The sequence below is a fragment of the Cygnus atratus genome, chromosome 8 (assembly GCF_013377495.2).
Source record: "Cygnus atratus isolate AKBS03 ecotype Queensland, Australia chromosome 8, CAtr_DNAZoo_HiC_assembly, whole genome shotgun sequence".
NCBI classification, from domain to species: Eukaryota; Metazoa; Chordata; class Aves; order Anseriformes; family Anatidae; genus Cygnus; species Cygnus atratus.
Genome location: NC_066369.1, coordinates 20692177 through 20702591, shown reverse-complemented (window position 1 = coordinate 20702591; position 10415 = coordinate 20692177). Strand labels below are relative to the sequence as shown.

At 35.3% G+C, this 10415-nt stretch overlaps 1 protein-coding gene across 1 annotated transcript in view; it reads left to right on the top strand.

Annotated features, from left to right (window-relative positions):
* Positions 1–489: 489 nt before the first annotated feature.
* The window catches only part of AK5 (adenylate kinase 5), a 93466-nt gene continuing 83540 nt past the window's right edge, over positions 490–10415 (top strand). Inside the window, exons 1-4 of the mRNA XM_035538215.2 lie at positions 490–660; positions 1694–1861; positions 7827–7996; positions 8127–8240. Coding sequence (XP_035394108.1) covers positions 492–660; positions 1694–1861; positions 7827–7996; positions 8127–8240 — 621 coding nt within the window. The 5' untranslated portion in view covers positions 490–491. The remainder of the gene's footprint in view (positions 661–1693; positions 1862–7826; positions 7997–8126; positions 8241–10415) is intronic.

The following is a 10415-nucleotide window of genomic DNA, read 5'->3' as shown; positions in this document are numbered from 1 at the left end:
TTTTAGAATCTTTTTTTTTCATTATTTGTGAAAGTGTTGGCTCAACAATACTGATAAAATACCTGTGACTTCACCTGTCTTTAAGGAAAAGATACATTTTAGTATTTTAGTAGGCTACACAGTGTGTGCAACTTTTGGGGCTTATCTAGCTCATGTACTGCTGTGCATACATTTGCCAGTGGTAGGTCTAAGAAAATGTAAGGAACTTTTATACTATTTTCAGTTGTTATTCTGATGCAAGCAGACAAGTATAAAGACATAGCCACAAGCACACTTGTTCTGAACCATTTTTGTGACACCAGCAAGTTCAAATCTTGTTATTTTGCAGGCCTTGCTCTCATGCTTGAATAGGAGAGTCTGAGAATACAAGGAACACAGGAATTCTCTGTGTAAGGTCAAAAATTCAAAATAGAAGTGCTCATTTTTTCCTGCCATCTATCATTGTAGTGTGTATGTCCGATTTTACATTGCAGAGTCTGTTGAATGGATTAATGTGTTACAAACCTGATGACCCCATTGAATATTTGGAAAGCTGCTTGCAGAAGGTGAAAGAGCTTGGAGGGGCAGAAAAAGTGAAATGGGACACTTTTGTCAGCCCAGAAAAGAAGACTCTGCCTCCACTCAATGGAGGACAATCCAGGAGAACTTTTTTCAGAAATGGTAAGGTATTAAGTATGAACACACTTATATTTCCTGTACTATGGAAGATTTAACATCCTCTACTGAGCTATTTTTTACTCACTTCCACAGCAGATCAAGCCTCATTCTGATCTTCCTTTGGCGAAGGATTAAGTATTCTGTTTGCTTGGGTTTTCACATTTGGTTTTCTCTCCTCCCATAATGGATTCTGTGCAAGAGAGAAAGTTGTGATATTTTGCAGCCTGATGAAGGATGTTTGCTGTGTAAATATTTAACACATTAGTGGAGAGATTTCTTGTATCCTACTTAAAATATTTGTAAAGATGGGGGCAAAGCCGACAATACATTTGGCTTATATTTTTGGTTGGTCCTTATGGGTGTGTATGGGTGGGAAGTTAGTGTACATACTAACTTCCTTGGATTTACGCTGTTATTTTTTTTCTATTGAAGCTATATGCTAATTTACTAAATACGATGGAAATGATAAATTCTTAGAAAAAGGTGTTTCTCATAAAACCTAAGCAAATGTCATATCAATACCTGTAATTATTTTATTTGTAATGTTAACAAGGAATAATGAGCTTATCTTTCAGTTTCCATAGTTATTCTTCCTTGCCATCCAGCAGTTCATTAAACTAATTAGCAAGAATACTACTCTATCTCTATGTACAACATGTATCACCAGAGGAGTTCTGCCTGACAGTACAGGCTGTCTGCACAATACCAGGTTTTTCTTCTCACAGGCTACTGCCAAACTCTGGTTGCTATAAGCAGATTTTCACAGCAAAGCTGAAGTGCTTATAAATTTAAAGAAACACCCAAGAGAACTGACTCCTAATGGTTCCAATTTAATAAATCAGCTAAATAGAGGCAAGGAATAATTAATACAGTAATAGTGAGCACACTATAAAATTAGGAGATATTATATTTTTTATTACAGAAAAGCTAGCCTTTATGCCTTTTACTTACTACATTTATTTAAATCTGTGTAAAGAATAGGTTTTCAGCTTTCTGTATGTTTCCACAATTCCCAGTTTATCTTACTGTTTTACAGTGATGCCTGACAATTCCAACTTCCCATACCGACGGTATGACCGACTCCCTCCAATCCATCAGTTTTCTATAGAAAGTGACACTGACCTTTCTGAAACTGCTGAGCTAATTGAGGAGTATGATGTGTTTGATCCTGCAAGACCTCGACCAAAAATTATCCTTGTCATAGGTATGAAAGCAGACTCAATTTGACAAGATTTTGTATTTGTTACTTCATCTAATATTTGGTACTGCAAATACATTGGATGCTTATATGTATTTAAATGCATTTTTTGTCTACCTTAGCAAGTGGTGCAGCCTGATTAGTGTATCAGAAAGTGGAATTGTTAGTGCTGAGGACACAACATCCCAAGTGTTAGCATCTTAATGGAGTTAGAGGGAGCATCTGCAGTCATATTCTGTAGGTTGAATCCCCATTAGTGGTTGGAGTGCTCACGCTTTTGGAGCACATCTACCAGTACAATTTAACCTAAAATGAACTCAGCTCACCCATTTTGTGACAGGTCCACCATGTGAACCAAAGTGCTCTTCCAAAGGGTCCTCTGGATCTGAACTGAAACACTTAAGGTAGATGTACCCAAAGCTGCTCACAAAAAAAAGGATATTTAAATATATTGGATAAGCCCACTCAAAAAGGTGATAGGGAGCAGTTGTCCTCTATATTTAGAACCTTGAAAACAGATCGGTACATCCAGCTGGGGTGAACGTATACTCTCACTTGTAATTAATCCCTAGATCTATTTGGTGAGTGAATCTTGTGCCATCTTCAGGGAGAGTGAGCCATAAGTTATCATTAGTTAATTGTGCTCTCTCCCCAGGTTATCTCTAGTGTGCTGTTTAGTGTACTTTCTAAGCAACTCGTCTTATCCAACCTTGGACCAGCATTCTGTTTATTAAGAGATAGCTGCAGTTTAAGGCTAAATCAATGCTTTCTGCTTTTTCTGAATTTTGATTGTAATCTGGGATGGTTGTCTTTCCATATTCTACGTTGAGGCTTAATGCCTGATTCTCTGCACTGTTTAAATAGTTACAACACAGGTGTCAGGTGACAAGAATCACTCTTTTTTTTTTTTTGCCTATAAAGCCTTATTTATTTTAGAGAGAGAGATTTTCTCCATAACAGAGAGCAGTATGTAGTATAGTAAAAGAAAATAGAAATGTCTTCTCTGTGCTATACAGTGGGATCTCTAAGAACAGCGTGTGCTCTGCAAACAGCAGTTCTCTGAAATGTGATATTAATATATTAAAAACAGAAAAACAAGCATTTTTCTATATATTTGTGGTATGCCAAAAGAATTGCTTAAGCATTTTGTCTTAATCTTTTGTTTCTGAATTACAATTCTCTCCATGCAAATCTCTCCATGCACCATTGAACTATAGTTTGCATTAGATGGAGAAAGAACACATGCCTTTCTTTCATCTTAACTAATTAGCTAGCCTTCCTTTTCACAGAGGAGAAAAACTGGCCCCTTTTCAGTCACCACAGAAGCCTGTTATGCATTGAGATCTGTGTAGCTGTATTGCAGTAGAGTGATGAATGAAGATTTGATCTAGGTGAAAGAGAGATTGGCTTTCAACTCTGGAACTGAGCGCAGGAGTATTTGAACTGAAATCCTTGAACACCAGCATATAGTGAACAGAGCATGGATTTTACAAAGCTTTTCTTTTCCCCCATTTATATAGGGAACATTGTAAACATCCCACAAAAGCTATTTCAGGTTTATTTTACAACCGAGTTTCTCTGAATCTGTCTATTGTAGTGTGATCTGACAGAAACACAAATCAATATGAAGCTTGACAGCTATTGTCCAATTTTGTACAATATCAAGAAAATTTCATCCAAATTCAACTTTCTATTGAGAAAGCACATAAAAACAAAGATGGGAAGTATAAAAGAGTAACTAATATACTAAATAAAAGAGAGATAATGAAAAAAGTGAACTATTAATTTCAAGAAACAAAAATTGTACACAAAAAATGTATTGCATACTTTTCAGTTTGCATAAAATGCCAGCTAAGCATTCAGTTAAGAAAGTAGGTATGTCTAACTGGCCATAATTCAGCATACTGCCTAACTAGGACGATACTAGTCCCATTCACTGCTGGAGATTGCAATGAACTGAAGTTAAAAAACTGTCTTCTGCTTCACATATTTCTGAACTTTAATAATACACCAGCCCAAGATCTCGTTAATGCTTCCATAAAGGTTTTTACAACCTCTTTGCTTTATGAAATTTATCATCCATATAATGAACCAAGTAGCTTCAAGGCAAAAAGTAACTCAAAAGTGTGGGGTTGGTTTTTGTTCTTTTTCTGCGTTTGCAGAGAAGTCTTCTGATGAAATGTAAAGCTGCAAAGTGAGTATGTGACTGGATTTTAGAAAAATCATATGGAATCAGCCAGGATGGCACACATCTGAATCAATGGAAAATTAAGTTTGTAAGATATTATAACATTAGGAAACTACATTGCATTTTAAAAATGTGCTTCCTGACATACTTCAACAAATGCATTTTTACTATTGATACAGCCTGAATACAAAGATCTTATAAAATGAATTACCTCATGTCACCAGCTCCATTCTGCAGTATGTTTTTAAACTGCACTTAATGAAAAATATCCTATTATAAGCAAAATGTAAAGGATAGATCAAAGACTAAACTGTCAGTAGTCAGCTGACCCTTTTATTTCTTAAATCCAGTCCACAGCTAGATTTTAAAATCACAGATCTTTTCAGAAATCTTATTATTACACAAATTGAACTGGAATTTACAATTTAAGCAAAGTCAAAAGTTTGAACTTCCATTGACAAAACTAAATTAAAACAACTGCTTTAGTAAAACTTTTGGGGCACAAAAACCATCACTTAAAAACACTTAGAAAACATAATTTTAGATACAATGAATGTTCCTTAGTCTAGACATGTACGAAATACTTAAAATAATCGTCATGCTCTTCCTGAATAATGTATAATCTCAGAATAAGTGAAAAGAATGAAAAACAAAAGTGATTTGATTTTCCTTTCTAGTGAACAGTTTCTCAGTATAATTTATCAGAGTCAAAAATGGATACAGAGTTCAATAAATTATAATGACTTACTGTGGGATGTAGTTTTGTCCTATCACTTTCCTCTTTTTTTATTACCTAAATTCGGCATTAGATCGTAAATGGATAATCCCAGTTTACTATAAAGGGACATTTTTTGGATTGAGAAAAACACAATATATGAGAAGTTTATGAACATTAAAGCAAATATTTTCCTTTTTTTATGCTTGCAAATCTAAATTGAATGAACAAAGTGCTGATCTATGCCTTTTGTTTTTTTCTGCTTCTCTTTAATGGCAAAGGCAAGATCTCCTTTTCTTCTTCAGAAATGAAGTCTACCTACTTGGTTTCAAAAAGTTTTACTGATTTTTTTTCAGCTATTTTAGGCTTTTACAGAGACAGATGCTTTTTTGAAGAAACAGTTCTGTTTTTCTGGCACCTCTTGTATCTCTACTGAAATGCACGCACTATTTTCCTTGTTTTCAAATTTTCTACCATTTCTAATTTTCTACATATGAGCTATATATATTTTGCATCTTTATTGTTTCTGGAGTGCAGGATAGTTTGTTTCAAACTGGTCTTGCATCTCCAGGGAAATAAACTGAATTTCCATCCTTGAAAGGAAGTTTTATATCTGCAAGAATTAAGCACAGCGTTGGCTCCAGTATGTTTTATAAACCCTTTGCTTTGAAGCATAGTCACAGCCTACTGCTCCTTTTATCCGGTAGTACTATTGCCAATAAATAAAGCCACATAAATACACAAAAATAAACGTTAACCGTGTAAACACACACAAATACTATATAATACAAATTAAGTTATGCTCACTAGATTGCAATATGTGGCTTTATGCATATAGACGGCTGCTTATGGCAACCTTTAGACAGTGAGTAGACATTCTTGTATTTAGTAGTAATCATGCTTTCACACCTGGCAAAATCTATTCCATGCACACCAGCAGCAATCATCTGGCAATTAGCAGCACCACTTTGTGCTCTACTTAAGAAAAATCGCACTGGAAAGCAATTACTGCAAACCCACTATCATCCCAGATTACCGTGAGCCTGTAATAAACCATAAACGACATAGAATTATCTTGTTTGAAAATTTATATCAGGTACATTTTTGATGTAGGAGTGAAACAGAACAAAAGGTTTGCTGAAATGTGTTTGTCATGGGGAAGGCTGGGTGTGCCATCAGAGGGGAAGAGCCAAAGCAGAGTTGCTTTGTAGGCACTTGAGTGGAGGAGGTGATTCCTGGTATAACAGATGCTTGCAGATCTACAAAAGGGAAACATCCTTTATTCTAATGAAGAGGATAGCTGAAAAAAATAAGTCCATCTAGGTTACCTGGAAGACTTGAAATTCAAGAATAGCTGTAAAGGCTAACACAATCTGCCAAAAGAAGAGAGAAAGTTTGTGCCTTGTTAGGGACAAACAGCAAATGAAGTCGGTCAGGGAAAAGTATTTTTCTGTTGGAATCTTACTGTACAGAGATAAGACAGTTTTTCTTTCACATCTTTGCTTGTGTGTTTTATGAACATCGGTAATTACATTGTCAAGTTGGATGTACAGATGCTTATATTTGTATTTATTTTAACCTGGCTTGATTTAAGCATTATTTATTTAATTGGGTAATGATAAAGCATTCACTACCCAAGGGTGTAACTAAACTGTAGGCTGGGTTAAGGCTTAAGGAACACCTTAACAATATCCACGTTTCCCTGCCCATCCTCATCAGGTGGGTCCTGATCTGAGTTGCAAGGGCAAGGCAGAGAGTTACCAGGGTCGGGGGACAGAAGAGCTGCTAGTGGCTGATGGTTTCGCTAAAAGCTCTCTGGCATGTAATGCTGGGGTACAGGTTTGAGCCTGGTTACACATAACCATGTAGGAAGAAATACTGTAAAGTTATTCTGCCGTCAAATCTGTATTAATTACATAAAAGCTACTTATGGGAATGATACAGATAACAAAGGAAAGAGTTGTATTATTACTAACAGGCAGCTCATTGTATCTATATTTACTTTCACTGCATTGCTCTATTTTTTAAAGTTCACAGGAAATGTATACTATATTTTTAATTAGACTAATTCTTTGTCTGTTGAAATAAAATTTCAACTAGTTAGTGTCAGGAATTAATACCGAAACATTTGTTTTGTTTTTGCTTTGTTATACTATTCAGTAAAACACACCTTTCTATACATAAATATCTATTCTATCAAAACCATTCCCTACTTCGACATACTGGATTCTAGTTCCCCTGTTCTTCACATCATAACATGTCCTCTTAGTTCAGACCTGTTCTGATTTTTTTATACATGCATTCCTGCTTCTGCTGTCCAGCCAACCTTCACTTCAGCATTCCCTGGTATCTAGTGTGGCTGTTTTCTGTGATTTTGATACTAATTCTGCCTGTGCTAAATTCCAGGGTCTCTGTATTTTTCAGGTTGTCCAGCAAGCTGAACCCAGCAAATTGCTTCTCTGTGAGATGCTTCAAGCATCAATACCAGAAGTATGCACAGTTCAATAAAAATCAATGTACCAAATCGCTATGGAAACATCTCAGCTGATTATTTAATATTTTTCTGTATTTTACAATTAGAAAACCTCAGAAACTCATGCAAACATATTTAAGAGAAGATTTTATTAGATCCATTTTGTGAATGGTCCATTGATTTCACTGGCTTATTTCACCAGGTGTGATTCTGTCATGAATAAACACTTCAGACAATTTGACTCTACCTTTGGATTCCAAGAGTTCAAGAGGAGACCAGTTCACTTGTGTCTCCTTCTACTACAAATCAAGAAAAACTCCCTTGCAGAAATAGCTTTAGAATGAAGTCAAGCCTAAAAGAGATTTTTTATTTTTTTTTTCATAAGTAGATTTGTATTCTTTCTTTACTTGTAAAAACTGTTACCTTTATGATCAGGTAGATGAGACCCATTTCTAATGATTAGTAACAAGTCATGCAATGGCAAGATTTATCCTGATAATGGTTTGAAGATTGGTGCTGATAACAGAGATTTCACATATGACTGGGTACCTCAGATGAGAGTTTAATCTAATGTTTTACTTATACTTAACAATAGGTGGCCCAGGAAGTGGTAAAGGAACACAGAGTTTGAAAATAGCAGAACGCTATGGATTTAACTACATATCAGTTGGTGAATTGTTAAGGAAGAAGATCCACAGCACAAGCAGCAATAGAAAATGGAGTCTAATTGCCAAAATAATTACGACTGGAGAACTGGCCCCTCAGGTACAGCAAAGTTAAGCCTATCCTGAGTTAATGTTTACTTTCTAAGGATTTGTACGTGCTGTATTAATGTGCACCAACAAAAAAACCTTCTTTACAATCCTGAATAAATAACTTCTTTTCTATGTGAAAGGAAACGACCATAACTGAGATCAAGCAGAGATTAATGCAGATCCCTGATGAAGAAGGTATAGTGATCGATGGATTTCCCAGAGACGTTGCCCAGGCAATCTCCTTTGAGGACCAAGTAAGAGTTTGGTTTTATTCTTATAATTACTTATATATCTCTGTAACAGCTAAGCTTCTTGAAATTAACAGGCAGATTCCAAGAAAGATGCTATTTCTAACTGAGCATTGCTCTTTAAATGTTTGCAAATACCTAATTACAGACTGACAAAAGGTTCTTTTGGTTTATGTTATCGAGTGTGAAACCAGAGTATTTTGTAAAAAGGCAGTGTGATAGTATAACCAATGATCCAAGTCTCCTGTCTCAGTAATTAAAATCCTCCCAAGATGAAGAAGAAAATTACATGAAATCTAACAATTAATATTTTTCATTTATTAGTTATTTAGAAAGGGGGAAAACATTATATTCCACATCCATTTGTTCAATTTACTGTACATTAAGAGAAATGTACTTAAATCAATGCATATCTTCACAATGAATTTAGTCTCAAGTTTATTATAGTGCATTGAAAAAATGGGAATAAAATAAGAGTTAAAATTGCCTGTTTTGCAAGTTTTTCTAAACCATAAATGCACTTGTTATTTTTAGGTCATTTTGGTTATTATAAATTGCAGTTCTAAGATATAGTCAGCTAAAACTGTATTTCTGAGTTCTATTCAGATGTTGTTTTCCTGTGTATATTTTAAACTCATCTAAAAATACTTAATTTCAGTGGAAAAACAAACAGATTACATAATTTTCTTACTGAGCACCGTTAACGTAATGGTTGTGGTCACAAGTAAAGGTTGCAGTCTCAGTGCTGAATTTTCAAGCAGAGCATTTCAAAGTACTTCCCAATCGCTAGCATGCTGCTGTTTCTGTACTTTGAATTCTAAGTGGCATTGCCAAGGCAGAACTAACAAAAGAAAGCAGCTAATGAGGCATTTCATTAATGTGCTTTTATAAGGTATTCTGGGCAAAATTTAGAAGACCGAGTTGAGGAAATTAAAGGAAACAGACAAAAGAGTTGTTATAGAAAAGAGCCAATGACTGCCAGTTATATCTCCTTGTAATTAACAAAAGGAAAGATTAACTATTTTATAAACGAAACAGAGAGCAGGAATTTAGGCTTAATGGTCATTTCCTTGTCTCGTTTTTATCTCCAGTATATTTTGTGATAGCATGACTTAAGAGCATTTCTTGGTGTTCTAATTTTGCACTGATGTTGCAGTTGATGAAAGAATGGGGGATGTAAGAGTGGAAGACTGACAGGAGCTAAATTATGAAGTGCTTCAAGTTAGCAGATTCTCCCTCTACAATGGAAAACCAGTTAAAAAACATTTGAGCACCCATCATAGGATCCATTACTAATCCAACTAAGAAGCAGAGATGAGGAGGTAGTAGAAGAATCTCTTGCAAAGCACACTGTGGAAGAGGAGAAAGATTAACACTATGTTTCATATATAGTTGAGCCCTCCCATTGCATCATTCAAATATGCTTTTCTAGTATTTCCAAATTTAATATGAAAGATTCCACTCTGCCAGTTTGGTTAGCCCTTGTTCACTGTATAAAACTGCATGAAAAAAAGACTGATAGAAAGATGGATGATTGATAGATATTCTGACTTGGGCTCCTTTTTAGTATGTTCCATTTCAAGGATGCTGTAGATTGGTCTTACTTTTCTAGAGAAGAAAGAATGGATTTAGTCATTTTAGACTTGACTATATTCTCAGTTTGTTCATTTTTAGTCTAATGGGATTTGCTAAATCTTCCTCCTCAAGGCCTGGTTCTGCCTGAAAGATAGATGACTATTTGAGTCCCTCAAAAAAAAAAATTGCACAGCACTTCATATAGGGCCACCTTTCAATCTTATCTGCTCTGAAATGAATATGGGGAGGGAAAGGAACCACAGAGCTTTTATAGGAACAAAGGAACGAAAATTTGGTCTGTTTAGGCTACCCTCTCTCTTTCACCTATCCTTGCAGCTGACCTCTTATATGAGCATATCTAAGGCCATGGAAGTAAATGCAGAAAAAGGATGCATGTATTTCAATGTACAACACCTTTTTAATCCAGTATTTCATATTAGCTTTATATTTTACAGAAATAAAATGCTTGCTGTTTCTTTAAAATCCTGTTTAGTAAGCCATAATACTACTTACACGACGATGTCTTGTAATAAGGCAAGGGAACTATCAGCAGATGTGGTACTTGTCTTCCCTCACAGGATGAGGCTGACAGTAATCCATGGCATG